This window comes from Peromyscus eremicus, chromosome X (assembly GCF_949786415.1).
Source record: "Peromyscus eremicus chromosome X, PerEre_H2_v1, whole genome shotgun sequence".
In the NCBI taxonomy this organism is placed as follows: domain Eukaryota; kingdom Metazoa; phylum Chordata; class Mammalia; order Rodentia; family Cricetidae; genus Peromyscus; species Peromyscus eremicus.
In genome coordinates, this window is record NC_081439.1 from 92,785,458 (window position 1) to 92,804,053 (window position 18,596).

The 18,596-nt window shown below is 39.7% G+C and overlaps 1 protein-coding gene across 1 annotated transcript in view; it reads right to left on the bottom strand.

Annotated features, from left to right (window-relative positions):
• Positions 1 to 387: 387 nt before the first annotated feature.
• Lhfpl1 (LHFPL tetraspan subfamily member 1) overlaps positions 388 to 18,596 on the bottom strand; it is a 40,002-nt gene continuing 21,793 nt past the window's right edge. Inside the window, exon 3 of the mRNA XM_059251327.1 lies at positions 388 to 569. Within this exon, the coding sequence (XP_059107310.1) occupies positions 388 to 569 (182 nt within the window). The remainder of the gene's footprint in view (positions 570 to 18,596) is intronic.

Consider the following 18,596-nt stretch of genomic DNA (forward strand, 5'->3'; position numbering starts at 1 on the left):
CCTAGTGCCTCTCAGTACAACTGCTACTGAACAGCATCTAAGGTTTAAAGTAAGTGGGAAGGAAGTATTATAGAACTCTGAGCAGTTTCTTGCTTGTACAGTGACTTTTCAAGTAAGGACCTTGTTTTGCATAAATGGTCTCAATGGAACTTGTATGGTCAGTGGAAACTCTTGTCAAATGAGTGAGAGAATCATTGTGCTAGATGAATTGTATAGATTGGCATGGACTTAGAGTTCTATGGGAATGTGAAAATGAATGGCAAGTGGTTCCAAAGCATGCAAGCACTAAGCTACACTACTAGTAGGTGGCTGCCTCGGCTTAGTACCTCTTTCCAGGGCTTGTTTCCCTCCCCTTCCCACCCTCTTCAGTAAATCTTCTTTCAAAGCTTAAGGTTTGAGGCAGTGATCAAGCTCCAAGGCATAAGAATTGGTATTCCTCATGATGCTCTCCACCAACATGACTGGCTTGGGATTTCTTCCAGCAAAGCAAGAGAGCCAGGTACAGATCAACATGGCTGCAGCGGCTCCGCCCCCAGCACAGTAATAGGCCCAGCCAAGTCTACAGGTTCCTGTGGAAACAGGGAAAGAAGCATAAAAGTTAACTTGTCTTCTTATATATATCCTTTTGGGTAATAAACTGTAAACATAATCTCTGAAAGTAGATTTTTAATTAAAATGTAATCACACAATTTCCCTCTATTACCTATTACCTTTCCTTTCTCCCAAGCTCTACTCGCCCCCTTCTTCCTGGCCTCTTCCCTAATTTCTACTGATGTGTGTGTGTGTGTGTGTGTGTGTGTGTGTGTGTGTGTGTGTGTGTGCTTGTGTGTACATGTGTGTGTATGCATGTGTGTGTGCGTGTGTGTGTGCATGTGTGCATGGATTTCAGGGGTGACCACTTGGAATTGGATAACCAGCTAAGGGATTCCTCCATGGGAGAAGATTATTTCTCCCCTTCTCTCAACATCCTTTAGTTTCTGTAGTTTTTTGTCTAGGAGTGAGGCCCCATGATTTTTTCCCCTTATAAAAGTATGTTCTTGACACACCTTCTTTGGGATATGATGGTTAAAGGAAGGACAGAAAATAGTGATGTAAACTATGTTTCCTGTTTCCTCCTTTGCTGTTTGCGGGTCCATGATTTAGCAAGACCTTATAAAACTATATTTCTTATTAGAGTAGGAAGCTGGGACTGGTGCAGGTGGTGACATTGTAGCAATACTAATTGCAGTGATGACAGGAGAAAGAGAATGGAATATCAAGCATTATACTAAGTATTTTACACATATACCTCATTGATCATCACAGCAATCCCATGACCCAGATACTCTTGTTATAAATGATGTGGCAGACAAGGCACATGCTGTGAACACTTACACAGCTAGACAGTAGTAGAGTTGGACTATGGACCATGCCTAATGATGTTTCACAAGCACTACATTTTTAACCAAAGAGATATATTACCATACATATGCTTCTCTAAAAGATCCTCGTCCTGAATCATTAGGCAATGAGGCAGACAAAATCAAGTCCCTTCCTTCTTATCATGTGTCTCTATTTTAATTTAACCTTTTAGTACTTATTAGAAAGTATACATTGTAATCAAAGTTAAGTTTAAAATGGAGTAGTTTCCATTTGAAAGATAAGAAAAAAATGTCACATGCTTAAACACATCCACCTCACCTCTTGCCATTTTATAAAAGTAGGTCACCTTGTTTGACAGATCTATGCTTTTAAGAAAGAGCTATTATTTAATGAGTTATTAGAATGTCTAACTGCTAAAATAAAGCACTTGAGCAAGTAGGACTCTAGAAATGGCAGTAGGTGCCTATTTATACAAATTTGTGGTATGGTCCTGAGGAGAGAAATAGGCAATGATCTTTCTGTATCCTACAGTCTTGCAGAAAGTTAGTGTGACTACATCAAGTCAAAGATGTGAATACTGATGTTTATAACAACCTGTATTTTCAAGCCTACATTTGAACAAATACCAATTATTTTTATTCCCATGGTACCCAGTAAACCTTAAGTTTCACATCAAAATTGCTGATGTGTCATGGAAAGAGTTTCAGATGGGTTCAAGTTATGATGCTTTGCTTTTCCATTCATGCCTCCTAGTTTCTACCAAATTTCCCACCTCAATAGCCTTTACGCTACCAAGCCATTGCTTATACTGGCTGGTTTTCTGTCAACCTGCCACAAGCTAGAGTCATTAGAGAGGAACGAGAGTCAGCTGAGGGAATACCTCCATGAGATCCAGCTGTAAGACATTTTCTCAATTAGTGATCAATGGCAGAGGGCCCAGCCCTTCGTGGGTGGTGCCATTCCTGGACTGGTGGCCCTGGGTTCTAAAAGAAAGCAGGCTGAGCAAGCCAGGGGAAGTAAACCAGTAAGCAGCACCCCTCCATGGCCTCTGCATCATCTCCTGCCCTGTTTGAGTTCCTGTTCTGACTTCCTTCTATGATGAACAGTGGTATGGAAATATAAACCAAATAAACCCTTTCTTCCCCAACTTGCTTTTTGGCCATGATGTTCCATCCTAGCAATAGAAACCCTAACTAAGACATTGCTCATACCATCTCTTCCTTAAAATGCCACCTTCTGTCCTCCTGTTCACTGATTCATATCTTACACAGAATACTGTTCAAGACTTGCCACCTACTAGAAGCCTTTTATTCATTGCAGTAGGCCCAAGTTGTTCCAACCAATAAAGATAAAGACCTATGAATCCATCTGAGCATCTCATACATGGCTACTTCTATTGGAGAAAATATTGGGGAAAACTTTGCGTTTCACATTGTTTGCAATTGGCCAGTTCCTCCCTTCATAGTAAAGGGGTCTTTGATCCTTTTTGGCTGATGATTCCAGTGTTGTTACCATAGTGAGTATAATTCCACTATGTCAGATCTACTCTAACAGTGCTTTGAAGCTGGATGCACTTTCACTTTCACACATCAACACAAACCATGCTCATCTAAATTTTCCAGGGATGTTGAAAACTCAAAGTAATATTCTATTAATGTCTTGAATGTCCCACGGCCCTTTTACTATAAAGTCTGTGCACATTGTGTTCCCTCTGCCTAAAATGCTTCCTTCATGTGTATCTATATGTATACATACACTTCCCATCACATTCTCTGTTTGGTCAATGTTCTGTAATTCTTAAGATCTCATTAATTACTTCCTACAAATTTTTCTGACCTACCTAACTCAAATTCCCTCACAAGAGGGTATCATACTACCACCATTCCTTTCTTTTATTCTTGAATAGCCATTACCTTATCTCCTATCCTGACATGTGCCAAATGTCAGTCATTCCAAGGGGTAGTACCTTGCCAATAGACCTAGGGAGTCATGGAACTCTTCCTAAACTCATGTGGCCCAAACCAAAATAATAATGAAAGTCAGATTACCAATGCTATCAGAGAGATGAGAAAGGATTTTTAAACACTTTTTTAAACTGCTATTTTAAATTAGCTATGGTGGTTTGAATGACATGGCCCCCATATGCTCATAGATTTGAATGTTTGGTCTGCAATTGGTGGAACTGTTTGAGAAGGATTAGGAAGTGTGAGCTTATTGGAGGATGCTTATCACTGGGGGTTAGGCTTTGAGGTTTCAAAAGCCAGTGTCATTTTCAATTAACTCCCATGACTAATACCTGAGGATCAGGTGCAAGTTTTCAGCTACTGCTCCAGCACCATGCCTACATGGCTGTGCCCATGCTTCTCACTGTAATGGTCATGGACTCTAACCCTCTGGGATCATGAGCCCCCCACATTAAATACTTCCTTTTATAAGTTACCTAATAACTAAGACACTAGCATACAAAATAATTGACTTTATTATGCATTATGATATTTTCATAAACATGTATCATTAATCTTTGTTCTAATTTGTGCACATGCCCCACTACCCTCCACAATGCTCCATGTCTTGACAGGGCATAGTTTTGATAGAGATGCCTCCTTAGAGAAAAGAATGCATCTATCTGTAAAGTGGCTTCAACATGAAAAAACAATGGTGGAGTGTGGATATGGCAGTCTACTTGAAGTCATCTGCCAATATCTCTATATTATTTCTTACCTTATTTTTCCATATATATGAGATGGAGATTTTTCCCAATTCATTCATACACTCTAAACAAATGCTTTGGAAATTCAGGGAAATCTGGAGCTGGGCAAACCTTCTTCAGCTAGCATAATATTACATATATTGTTCTAACCATTTTCCAGACTTATAAGGCTTAGAAATAAACATAAGGCTTAGGAATTGTCTCAAGTGCAGAGAGGCAGAGTCAGGAATTTAGACCAAATCTCTAATACTCAATCTCATATTATGCTCCCTTGTGGTTTTCTTAGCCTTATTCTTAATCTACCACAAGGTTACCTCTTATGGCTTGATCAGCTCTAAATAGGAGACCCTAGAATCAATTTACCAAATACTCCTGGTGAACCTCTCTTCTAGCTTCTCCAATTAAAATCTGCTAACATTGCAGAATAGGCAGGAGCCATTGCTGAGATGACATCCCTGAGGTGTACCCATTGCTAAGCAACTTCATGCCCCTCAACATTTCTTTATCTAGTTTAGAAAGGGCATCACACTTCTGTCTCTTTACTCTCCCACCAGGTCATCCCCTCATTAGAGCAGCAGGAATATTTTTATTAGGTACATGCACTCTGGGACCAGAAAAAGACTTGTTTCTGTAGATGAAAAGAATATATGCATAACATGCCTTACTCCAAAGCCCTAATCAGGAAGCAAACGGACAGCGTGAGCAGCTATACTGGGTAAATATATGTTAATAAAGGCCTCAATAAGCCTTTCAAAAGGAAGAACCAGTTACCACTAGGTGTTAAGCCAATGCCAAGGTCCTCCTATAGCCATCCCAACTGCATTCTAAATTTCTTCTCACAAACACTCTAGTTAAGCCACTGAGTAATACTAAAGTCTCAGCCTTCTGCTGTACAGGAAGCTAAAGAGAAACAAAAGAAATAGATCTTTCATACCATACATGTTATCTGCTTGAGGAAACAGGGCAGCTGTATATCTGGTATTGCCAAAAGGAAACGAGCAAAAATATATATTTTTAGAACCATTGTTCCACTTTAATAATCACTGTCAGGCACTCCAACAAGTGCTTGGACAATGATAGAAGAGTCTGACACGGAAAGATGGAGAAACGGGAAGCAATACCAATGGGATGCCACTCTTCACTTCTAACCACTTTTAAGGAAGTCCACCAGACTGTCAACTCTAAACCCATTATTAGATGTACTGTTGATACTGGTGTTCTGCTAGTGACTACTTATCTAATAGCAACTATGTATCAACTTTTTAAAGACATGGTCTCTCTCTTTGCTGCCTGGACTAGTTTCAAACCCTTTATATAGACCAGTCTTGCCTCAAACTTACAATCCTCTTCATCTGTCACCCAAGTGCTGGATCGTAGGCATACAACATCAGTCCTAGATAGCACCCAATATGTTGAATACTGCAATTTCACTTGATACTCACAGTTATCATGCTTATGTCTGTTCAAGTGAGTTTTAGGAAGCAAAATAACTTGGCCAACTTCAAAGTCTCAGAGGTACGGTGTCAAGACAAGGCTTGATTTAAAGTTCAATAGATGCCTTTCATTTATACCAGGAGAAAAAAGTTAGGAGATACAAATTATTGTGATCTAAATTTTATGGGAAGGAGCAATCAATCATGTCATTTTCTGGGCTCCAGTACCCCATCCCTTGTGGTGTGTGTGTGTGTGTGTGTGTGTGTGTGTGTGTGTGTGTGTGTGTAGGCATGTGTGTAGGCACAAAAGTGAGCATGGAGGCCAGAAGTCAACATAGGTGTATTCCTCAATCACTTGCCATTGAACCTGGAGTTTGTCAGTTTGGAAAGATTTAGAGATCCTTCTGTTTCTGTCTCCTCCATCTAATGGGAAATAGGCACTTTCGGCAGAGAGAACAAAGTTACATGAATGAGAAGGAATACAATGTGTTTAGAAGTAGTTTACCATTCAGACATAGGGTAAAATTGCAAATAACATGTAGCTATGGATTACAACTGTAATATCCCTCACTGGCTTGGGTGTGTGTGCTCCCCCAAATTATGGTGCTATTTTGAAGAATGTGGAGTCCTCAGGAGGTAAGATCTGGCTGGCAAATTATCATTAATAGTGGAATTTTGGAGGCTAGCATACCTAGTTTCTGCCTATTCTGCCTGATTTCTAGGTCTTGGCAACAGCTGTCATAGGCATAACAACTCTACTTTCCCAACATGATGGACTGAATCTGTGAGCCAAAGTCAGTATTTATCCCCTTAACTTATTTTTGTCACATGTCTTGGGTCTGGCAAGGCAAAAGTAACTAATATGATAAGCCAAATCTACGTTAGGAAAGAAGCTAGCTCTGACCTTTCTCACAAGCAGTGTGGAACAGTGGACTGGTTTTGTTGTTGTTGTTGGTGGTGTTTTGTTTTGTTTTGTTAACCAAGGCATGATTAGATAGAGCAAGCTTTCTCAATTATATTTTATATTTATATTTCAGGATGAAAAATTCTTTTGTTTAGAGAAGTGATATTCAGAGAATAGTTTTTCTAGTCACTGCACCTCTCTGGCATCTACCAACTAGTTGTACACAATAGCTTTTACTTCCCCCACTTCAGCTTCAAAAATTAAATATATATACACATATATATACATATATATATTTGTAAGTATATGAGCATAAATATATTTACATATGTATTTGTAAATATATATTTGTACATACACACACGTATATATTTACAAATATAAGTGAGGTAGAACAGTGTTCCTTCCCATTGAGATGCCTCATGTTGAAAGCATAGTTTGGGAACCTTAAAGCTATATGGAAAAGACTGAAAGTATGTGGCCACTTCAGAAAATAACCATTGACCTACAGTCAAGCACACAGTACACACGCATCTAACAACACACAAAGCCATTCTCTATGAGAAAAATGGTCTAGCCAAAATATCAATGTTATCAAAACTGAAGAACCTTCATCTTGGCAAACAGCAGATGTTTATGATTTAAATTTTCTTCAAAGGGCATCTATTTGACTGAGGGATTAACCCAACAAGATGGGATGTTCTCAGTTCTGAATAGCTATGCTTGACTCCTTCTTGATTAGGAAGTAACTGCACAAGAAGGAATGCTGGAAAACATTAAGTTAAGAAATTTCTTAGGTGTTCAGGGAAAAAATACCAATTTCTTTGGAGCTAGGAGATTGTAGACTTAGGAAAATATCTTTTAAATCCACTGGGTCTAAACTCTCCATTAAGATGGGGAAAAGTAATTAAGTAGTTCCCTAAAGATAGGACACTGGAACCAGATCAATTCTTAAAATCTCTTGAGAAACAGTGATGCTTACTGTTCCTTGCCCTTGAATCAAATGTGCTGCCTCTGAACCTCTGTTCTAAACTTGTTCCAGGCCTGTGTCCTCAGAAAATAACCCTAATGAGTTGGCATCACACCTAGAGGTTTTCTGCACATCCGTACATGGGTGTCTGCAAAGAGGAAGCTCGGGTGGCAGAATAGGGGAAGAGAATAGGCTCTTACTGCAAATTAGCTTTATATACAATTTCCGGATGAGCGCTAAGATAAGTCTGTTCCTTTCTGTGTGCTCCTGCATCAGTTCTAACACCCTTTCTGAGTCATTCTATTCCAGTGTTGAATTTGCTGTGACAGAAACCCTCATAAAAGTTATTAAATCATCACTCAACAGTGGGCCTGACATTTAAATCAAGACATGTTGCTTTTATTCCAAGTTGCAAATCAATTTGGATTGGAGTTTGAGACTGTTTCCTTTGATTCAGCATTAAGTTATCGCTGTCTGCTGTGAACAAGGGGGGGGGGAGAAAAGGCAGTGATGCCACTTAAACTGACTTCTGTAAAGCTCCAATACTATGCTCTTTAGGAGAATGGTGCCTGACAGTGGCCAAGGAGTTGTTATGAGCCCCTGGGAGTAGTTAGCCCCAAACTAATGCTCGTACTATGGATCAGCAGTGGGTATTGTGGATTAGCAGTAGGTATCATGGGTTAGCAATAATTATTGTGGATTAGCAGTAGGTATTATAGATTAGCAATGGGTACTGTGGATTAGCAGTGGGTACTGTGGTTTAGCAATAGGTACTGTGGAATAGCAGTGGGTATTATGGATTAGCAGCAGGTGGTATAGATTAGCAGTGGGTACTGTAGATTAGCAGTGGGTACAGTGGATTAGCAGTGGGTAATATGGATTAGCCATGAGTACTGTAGATTAACAGTTGGTATTGTGGATTAATGGTGTGGGCATCAGACTTTGGAATCAGAACAGGACAGAGTCTGCGAGAAAGTCTGCTCCTTCAAGGGGCCATATTCAGAATGCCAGTTTAGACATTAAAAAACAATTCTCAAGAGCGTGCTCAAAGAAGGATGTCCATAGAGGGAGAAAGGATGAGTGGTGATGGTGACAGACATACAAGTCGAGCAGGGTAAGTCTGTCTTTTGAGTTTTCTGTGTCTTCTCTTGTAGAAAATTATCTGATGCTATTTCAAGTCCCTGAAAGTCTGGAGGAATAGCTGCAGCACTTAACAACAAACAGGTTGATTATGAATGCAATCTTTCTAAAGAAGAAAAGGGGATAGTATAGATATGATAGGATGAAAGGGTAGATTAATGAACCTACTTTTAAAGAGCAACAACTTGTTTAGAAATGTTTTGCATTGCTATGGATTTTAGTTTATTGATACAAGTTTAAACTTAATTTTGTTATACTGTATATATATTTCTATTCTTGTTTGAGGTATTATGTTTATGTAACTCATTTAGATTGTAATGGATAATGAAAAATACAGATTAATAATTAGTTTTCTATGATAGTCAAACTTATAGTCATATTAAGTTTTCCAGGTATACATAGATATAATTCAATTAAGTAGGTAATCTTCAAAGACCTACAGGATATGACATTTAAAATGCTTTAAAAATTTAGACTTTCTGGACAGTGAGACATGTCTGCTCCTGGCAGCACCGATTTGCTTCAGAGAGGACAATGGGCATTGAAGACACTCTATATAGAGTTTATCTTCTTCTTGGCAAAAATAGCCATTTGGGCAAGAAACTGTTCTTGCCTGGACTGCTTGATCGACTGGACATGCAGGACCCATAGGAAGGTGACCACTAAACTTTGCTTGGCAAAATGGTCCTTCAGGTTCCTGCTTTGCAGAGGAAAATGCCAGAAATTCTACAGAACACAGAGAGAAATGACTGAGAGACTCTATGCCGGTGGGCTGAAGACAGATGCCCCATCTTTACAGAGGAACTTTGGATGACTGTCCAGGCAGCCAGCTGTCTCTGTCATTCTAGATTTTTGAAAGTTGCTTACAATGTATTTCCTGTTTACTTAGGTAATATTATATCTTTCTGAGGTCTTTGATGTAGTTGAAAACTGGATAGTTATAATTTCCTTAGTTATGATAAGAGATAAGTTAGATATGAAACCTTAGACTCACAAATACATGATAGATAGGATATCTTCTTTAATTTTGCCAAATATAAATAGACTAGATATTATAACTATAATTCTTGATTGATAATTGTTTTGTTATATGTAATTTTACTATGTTAAAGTTAAAACCTTCCTTTTTGGAAAAAAAATAAAAGGGGAAGTTCTGTGGATGTGTTGCTCTGAATGGTTAATAAATAAATTGCTGATTGGCCAGTAGCCAGGCAGGAAGTATAAGTGGGACAAGCAGAGAGGAGAATTCTGGGAAGAGAAAGGCTGAGTCAGGAGTTACCAGCCAGACACAGAGGAAGCAAGATGTGAAGGCAGAACTGAGAAAAGGTACCAAGCCACGTGGCTAAACATAAATAAGAATTATGGGTTAATTTAAGTGTAAGAGCTAGTCAGTAATAAGTCTGATCTAATGGCTGAGCAGTTTTAATTTAAGTTTCTTTGTGATTATTTTATAAGCAGCTGTGAGGTCCTTGGTGCCGGGCGAGCACAGGAAAACCTTCAGCTACAAATATTTTACAAACTGACGAGGGCTATGAGATATATGAAACTTTCAGGTAGATAAAAGTTTGACTTGATGTGTTACTAAGAGTAGAGCTTTGAGCAGGACTACTATATAGGGAAACCCATGATTGTGAGCAAGCATCAGTGGTAAGATATCCTGGATATCGCTGTGGTCTGGGAGAGGCTGGTAGGAAGGATAACATTGTAATGGAGATTGGAGACCCAGAATAGGACAAAAAGGCACAAAGCTGTTTGGAGAATGTGAATAATTCAGGAATATAAGGAGCAATCTGTGTTTCTGTATAGAGGAAATCCGTCTTAGTGTGGTGACACATACCTTTAATCCCAGCAGTAGGGTAGCAGAAGTGGACAGATCTCTCTGAGTTCGAGGCTAAGACTGGTCTACACAGTGAAGTGAGTTCCAGGCCAGCCAAAGCTACATAGTGAGATCTTATATCAAAAATCAAAACAAAATAAAACAAAACAAAAAAATTGAAATCCAAATTGTAAGGATTCTTGGCATCAGAAGAATGAGGAAGCATTTCAGGTAGATGGCAGAGAACAAAATTGACATCTATTTTTCCCAAAGGACTGGAAAATGGAAGAGGTTGTGTTTCAGCTTGAGATGAATGAAAAAGTGGAAGAAAGTATACAATAAAAATTCACGTATCTTCTTCACCTCATCTCCAGTATAAAGCAAGGAGACAGATGAACAGAGAATTTTGTCAGCCAACTCAGGTAGCTTTAACAGTGTTCCCCATGTCAACTAGCCAAGCTAGTGGAAACGCATGAACTGTGAACCAATAGCTGAGGTACCCCGTGGTACTGGACTAGGCCCTCTGGATAAGTGAGACAGTTGTTTAGCTTGAACTGTTTAGGGGGCCCCCAGGCAGTGGGAGCGGGACCTGTCCTTAGTGCAGGAGCTGGCTTTTTGGAACCTAGTGCCTATGCTGAGACACTTTGCTCAGCGTTGGTACAGAGAGGAGGGGCTTGGACCTGCCTCAACTGAATGCACCAGGTTCTGCTGACTCCCCAGGAGAGACCTTGCCTTGGAAGAGGTGGGGATGGGGGGGTGGGTTGGGAGAAAGGCTGGGGGGTGGGAGTAGGGAGGACAGGGGAATCCATGGTTGATATGTAAAATGAATAGAAAATCTCTTAATAAAAAAACAAAACAAAACAAAACAAAAAAAACAGTGTTCCCCATGTCAAACTAGGCTGTTGATATTGACACCAAGGGAAAGACTCCCTATAAAGAGACACCTAGACATCCCATAGAAATAAGTAGAAAGTAAGGAGAAGGATTTGGAAGGTATCAAAGAATAGAAAGAGACAAAAAGAGGGCAAATGAGGCAAATCAAAGAGAGTTAGAACCCCATGACCATGGTACATGAGGACAAAGAAGGGAGAACTGAGCGCTGTACCAGACCTTTCCCTGATGAGGACATTCTTTTTCCAAAGCAAATTCAGCTCAGGAAAGCTAACGGCTCCTCCCATCTCTGTGGTCCACCTACATTTATGACACTTGGTCACAACCTCTCTTCCAAGCTGCTGTTTGGTGTGTAAAGTGGTATACTTGTGCTACACGGGCCTGGCTCTTCTGGCTACAGAAGCAGGGGTTTTGGAAGAAGCCAGTGGTCTCATTTGTCCCATAATGACTTTAGATTTTAGACTCTCAGGGTTTCTATAGGAAACAACACAAGGAGATTTTCAATGGAACAAAAGCTAAATGAGCAGAGACCTTTCTCCACTAGGTTTGAGCAAACACAGATGAATGATCTTCAAAGAAAAAGCGAAGTCAACGACTTCAAGAACACCTGCCAAACATCTTACCTCTCCCACCACAGACCCCAGTGAAAAGACAGCCAAGACTAGGAAAACATCTCTTTACTCACACTCCAAACTGGGTATGCATTTCACCAGAAGCCCAGATTGGAGGCCCAGAGCCCAGTGAATATTCCAGAATTCTGCCAAGCTCCCTTGGCAGAGGGAAAAAAAAGAAATTTTCAGTTGTTTAGGTAAGCACATTATTGTCGATAGCACTAACTTTAACCCAATCAGATCTGCTAAGGATTAAGACATTCCCGGGCTCACAAACTCATTTTGGTCCAACCCAATGCTCTGAAGGGAAGAAAAGACCAGACTTGTGGCACTTACAAAGAAGCCAAATCCTCATGATGAAAGAAATGTCCTCGTTTGTCTGATTTTTCTCTCCCAGACACACATTTCCGCCAAGCAAATTGATTCCTATTAAAATCTCCCAGGCCAACCTGCATTTCCTTTTATTTGATTTCTTATATAGTTATCAGTTTTAGCGGTCTCTGCTCATCTTTTTCTTTAGTGGGGAGAAGTATGCCTCAGACCAATTTAAACTGTGTTTCTCTATCTTTCTTCAGACTGACCCCCATCCCCTGCTCCTTAAAAAATTGCCCATATCATCCTGTTGCCCTTTGTACAGCTCATTAATTCTACCTAAAACAGCTTCTTAGAATAGCTTTGAACATCCTCCCTAAGGAGAGAAGTCAAAAGCCAGCTAAGCAAATATTGGACCGCTTTCATTCAGCATGAGCTCTCTAGGACACTTGGCTTCTAAGCAATTGGTCCCTTTCCTCTCATATCTGCTCAATAGCCCTCTGCTTGCATCCACTTGAACTTTCTCAGCACAAGCCAGTAACTGAAACAGAAGTCATTAATATTGGTCAAATACTTCCACATGCCAGATTCTGTGGTAAGCTCTTTAAACAAGTTGTTCTCACATAGGTAAGATCAAAACCAGTGAGTACTGTGAGGAAATGTTCTACTTGCCATATTTGGCAAGTGCTATGATGCAGAGTCATTCAAGGATGCAGATGGGGGAATGAATCCAGTTTAAAGGGGACAAGGAGATTTTGAAGTAAATTAAGAAGCTAGCAAGGCCAGGAAGGGAAAAGAGACATTCTTATGAAACCAAGTGACAGCTGCAAAATTGCAGCAGTGGGAAGGAGCTGGTGTTTTCAGGCTAGCTAGGACAGAGGAGATAGTGTGAATGGAAATCCTGGCTGTGGTCCAGGCAGGCCTTGCTGTGGAGTCTGGACTCCATCCTGAAAGTGATGTGGAAGGGACAGTTGGTGAAGAAGGAGAATGACATTAGACTCGCATTGCATCAATGCCACTTGAACCAGAGAGTGAGAGCAATCTTTAGGAATCTGAAGACATAGGAGAAAAAGAGGAGGAGGAAGAAAGATGGAAGGAGGGAAGAAAGAGAGAGCTCCAGTAAGCCAAGTGAGAGTGTGTATTGTGAGAAGGAAGACAAGGTTCTAGAGTTCTCCTTGGGTGCCTTAGCATTGTCACAGCTACTGCTGTTGATGTTATACATTTGGATTAACATTGTCATCACTTAATTTTTTATATGCCTGTACAGTTTGTCTCCTCAAACAAACTACAAGCTCTGTGGACTCTGCCTTTATAGTGATTTATTCAATATTTTATATATCGTGAATATGCAAGATGCAATGGGCATTATCTTTATTTTGATATATATACATATATATCCTTAAACACTAAGAATACTAAAGGACCAGACCTAGAAACTGGACCTATTCCAGGAATCAGAAATGAGTGAATTCTTATTCAAGCAATTTACTGAGACCTATATTGGCAATTTCTATCCAGACTTCATCACCTAACAGATAAGCCCCAAACCCCTCAGTAATAACAAATTCCTCAAATTATACCATCCAATATGAGTATAGTGCCTCACAATTGACAGCATGTCTTTTCCATCCACTACCCCAGTTAATCCTGTTTCCTGACTTTCATTCATTCACTGAGGCACAGCTGTAGGCAGGAATAATATTCTACGCGAAGGAATTAACAGAGAGATGAAGTGGCTCTCCAAGTTCCTCAGGAGGTATGGTGACTGTGATTATGCAGGTATGGAGCTGGAGAGTCAGTGTGGTCCAGGGAGAAAAGCCCAGCATGACAGTTACAGGGAACTGCATTTGAAACCGTGTCGTGCCCCTTCCAAACTGGATCCCCAGGGGCAAGTCATTTTAGCCTTTTTGAGCTGCTCTTCCTCATGTGGAAAATAGAAGTGGATCTACTTACTTTACAGTGCAGCTGAGGGGGTCAACTATGATGGCACATTTTTAAAAAAAGCACAAAAGAAACAAAAACAACATTCAGTGCAGAGCTTAGCATGTGTACTTTTCAGCTCTCTCTGTCACAGTCCCTATGGAAACTTGAGAGCCCTTTAAGATGCAGACTTCTAGGCTTCTCTACAGATCCTTTGCACCCGGAACTTTGGGGGAGAATCCCATGGATTCTTAGGTCCAGCTCACTGGGGCCTGAAGTAGGGTGTATTATCAGTCCATTAGAGAAAATGTGGAAAGGAATCCACAGTTTATTTAGAATTTACCCTCTTCTTGGTGCTGTGCTAGGGGCTTTCCTCTGAGAGATAAATTTGTATCTTTCTCACCATTTTTTACAATTCACTTAGATAAGGTTTAGTGACAGTTGTACACAGGAAGTCGTACGACATAGCCCTAACATATCCTTTCCCTCCTGTAACTGTAACCAAGGATTTTCTCCTTTGCAACCCACTTCACTTTATACTCAAACCTCTGAATTAGTCTGGCCTGTACAATCGCAGCAATACCCATTGCCGTTCTCATATCCAGACTGTGGGCCCTACACTGACCATATTTTATACACTATCTCACTCTATCCTCACTGTCAGAGCCCTGTGACCTGGGCACTGCAGTGTTAACATCTGCTCTTAAAAATAGTCTGAGACTCTGCTTTCAAACAAAGGCTGAAGATACACTATCATTCTACAGTAAAAGGGAAAAGACTAACACACAATAAAGGTGAAAGAGGAAGAGGAAATTGGCATTGATGCTTACAGAAGCAACTCCAGGGCAGGAAACGGAAGCAAAGAAATTGTGATTCACATTCTATAACTTGAAGACCACAAGTGCATGCTAAAGAAAATGAATTTGCCTTGCTTTACTGCCATCGTGTGGTTGTGTGCTGTATAGACAACCAGCTCATAGACCTCTATTTCTGTTACTGAGACTATGAGGCCCTCAATAAGTCAACAGGAAGAAAATAAGGGCAAGCAGAGGTTCTGCCCTTCAGGCCTTTGTAAGTGTCTTCTCTTCCTCTGGAGTTGCAGAACTGGAACTGTACCAAGCAACTAATTCAGGGCTGAACACCCTTTCTCATGCAGACCATTTCGGGAAGAAGAAAACCATTTATAAGCCCCATTGTTACTTTTCCTAGTCAAAATGAAAACAGCCTCATGTTCCCTGAGATAGGTAGAGGGTCGTTACCTTAAAGGTCTCATTATTTTAAATCTAGAAGGTAATCAGCAAGAAGATCTAACAGATTGGCTTTCTAATGTTCACCCCTCACTCACAAGGATATTGCTTCAGAACTTCTGTGCACACTTTGCCAATGCATGGCCAGAACCATTTCTGAAGGTAATTGATATCTTGCATTGCCTATAGAGAAATAGGCTTAAAGGGGTAAAATGAGTTACCTATGGCCCAGACAGTAAGATAGGGATACAGCCATTCCACAATGTAAAAGTTTGTTAGGCGCCAGAGATGTGCAGTCAAATGAAGTTGTTCCCTGACCCATTGATTCCCTCCTGCCTCATCTGGCTTAGCCCATTTTCTTTTCTGGATGGTGACACATCTCTGTGGTAGTTAGTGCACATAACAATGTGATTTTCAGCAATGTCTGAGTCCCAGATTTTCAAGGACTGTCAACATTCCAGCTAATGCTACCCCAAAGGAATGTGACTCTGGGCAATGCCCTTGGCTAAACCAAAGACAGCTACCAGCAGTGTCCTTGAAGTATCCATGCTTATAAGATGATTATCCTAAGTGCAATGGCTTTTTTTTTTTTGCTCCATGTTTTGGTGTGTACAACATGATATTTTGATATATATGTAATAAAATAATTATTTGTCAAACAATAACATATTCATCTCCTACTATAGTTATATGTATACTAAAACCACTTGAAAATCTACTTTTTTCTTAGAGAACAAAAAAAGACAATTATGAAATTAACTATGATTAGTGGAAAGCAAATCATAACAGGGAGCTGAGTAGGTATATAGGGCCTTTGATGTTCTGAAGGTGGAGAAATAAATATTCAGACCCACAGCTAGGCTTTATTACTGGAGCTGATAACATGGCTATCCACCCATCTAGTTCAGTGCTCTCTACTTAAAAAAACAGGGAAATCAGGTCTCCAAGTGGGAAAGTGATGTGATGGGAAAGTGATCCAAGCAAGCTTAGGAAAATTGAAAACAGAGTAAGGAGGTACCCTGGCGAGGCTGACTTCTCCCACACTCTACTGCCCCACTGTGGACATGAGGATGGTTGCTAAGCTGCCTGACTGAGAGCTCTGGTGAGCACAAGACAACAGACTGTCCATGCCAACGGAAACTGACAGAAAGGCAAGGTAACGGGAAATGCCTAGAAACTGAACCTACAATGGTCAAACCCCAAGTCTCCATAAAAGGCTTTGAACTGGCAAGAATGAACGGAAATGTTGAGAGAGCAAAGGAAATGAACCCCAGAGAAAGGAAATGCAAGGAACATACACGTGGCCTTTGGTTAACCTCTGTGACAAGCCTTTGCCAAGTTGGATGGATCCTTCCTTGCTTCCCTCCTTTCTGAAAGCCAAGTCTAGGGCATCCCCTCCATAGGGACTCTGACAAATGGGCCGATTATCTACTAATAAGTTACATTAATGCAACATTGTGCTTTGTATGTAATTATTGCTTCCCTCTATCATCTCAATAATCCTCCAAGGATAAATACTATTACCAGTCTCTGTGAAGTGAAATACTGAGAGGTTAAGGAGTGTGCCCAGATTTGCACAACTAGTAAGTGGTAGAATAAACCTATGTGTTTATTCTTCATGTTATATAGGTCACAAATTCGAAAGCTGTTGGTCATCATCCTGCGGGGTTATGTAACAAAATATGGGATGGTAATGAAAATTGTAGCAACAGCGAATTGTTTCTGAATGCACAATGAGCACAAATTAATTCAAAATCATACATGCAATGAATCTGAGGTGTTTCTGGCACCACTTTGCCCAAGCTGCATTGTGCAACTTCACTGCAGTCATGGTTCTGAATTTACAACACGGTATGTTTAGCACTGTGCATGCCCTCACCTCACACCATTTGATGGCTATAAGCACAGACTGAAACATGGGCTTGGATTAATTGCTGTTGCTTGTTATAAAGCACAGGGATTTTACTATATAAGCAAAGTTTGCTGAGCTTGCAGAAACAGTGCTTTAATTAAGGAAAACAGAATCTTTTAATATTTTCCTACCATCATTCTTTAGCATATAACCATCAAAGTAGTGTATCTATGGATTATATTGTGTTAGTAAAGTTTGATTTTAAAAACTGCTGCTTCATACATGGGATCTACACAAATCCAAGCCAAATGAGGTCCCAGCATTGAGAGGGGAACTGGACATGAGGCCCCATCCCTAATCAAGAAGTTATTTAATTGACAACCACTCACAAATGAAAAAGCAGTTTTCTCCAATGGAGTCTCACTGACAAACCACTCTTAAGGCCAGGCCGCCTTCCCAGCAAACACAAAACAAACTCAATGGTATCTTTAGAGATGTTTTGTCTCATAATGTTTCGTTTGGGCATTTTCTTAACCCTACCCATCTTTTGTTTATCTATTATAGTTTCCGATTTTGTCTTTTTATGGATTTTGTGTGTGTGTGTGCATATGTGTGTCTACATGTGTATGTGTTTCTTTAGCTCTTCTTTTCCTGCTTCTTTGCTTTATTTTAGTCTGGTTGGTTTATTATTTTTTATTGGCCTATTTGTTGTCTAAAGGGAGAGAGAAAGAAGATATGTATGGGTGGGATGGTGGGGAGAATCTAGAGTGAAATAAGGAGGGAGAAACCATGATCAGAATATACTGTATCAAAAATGTTTAAAATAAAAATTTGATATAACAAAAGAAATAAAAATAAAAACTGCTGCTTGAGTTGCTGAATTGAGTTTCATAAAAAGTAAGAGAGTTTTGGCTTGGCATTAGAACAGAATTCACAATGGCTTTTGAAATGGCCCTGAACACACATTGCTATCTTGTGCTACATATTTATATGAAGTTGTACTCCAAGCACTGATAATTATAAAACCAAAATACAAATCAAATAAAAAATGTGGAAGATGCTATAAGTACTTTCATATTTAATATTCAGCCACAACTTATTTTTTATGTAAAAGCAAGCATATCATTTCATTATTACACCAATTTGCTTTCATCTGTAATAAATGGTAAAATCATGATAAAAGTTGTTTTAAAATAAATCGATTTATTATTTATTATCAGTAGTTTGACTGACATCTATTTTTATATCTAAATACTTGGGGTTGTATGAAAATTTCTTCAGGGAAATGGTTCATGAGTAGAGAATTTAAGAAGTCCTATAGATGTAGAATATCTCTTTCTTATAATTGATTATTTTTCTGAAAACTATAGCATGATACATTAGGTTCTTTGGTCATTGCTGTGGCCAAATACCCAAGAAAAAGTACTG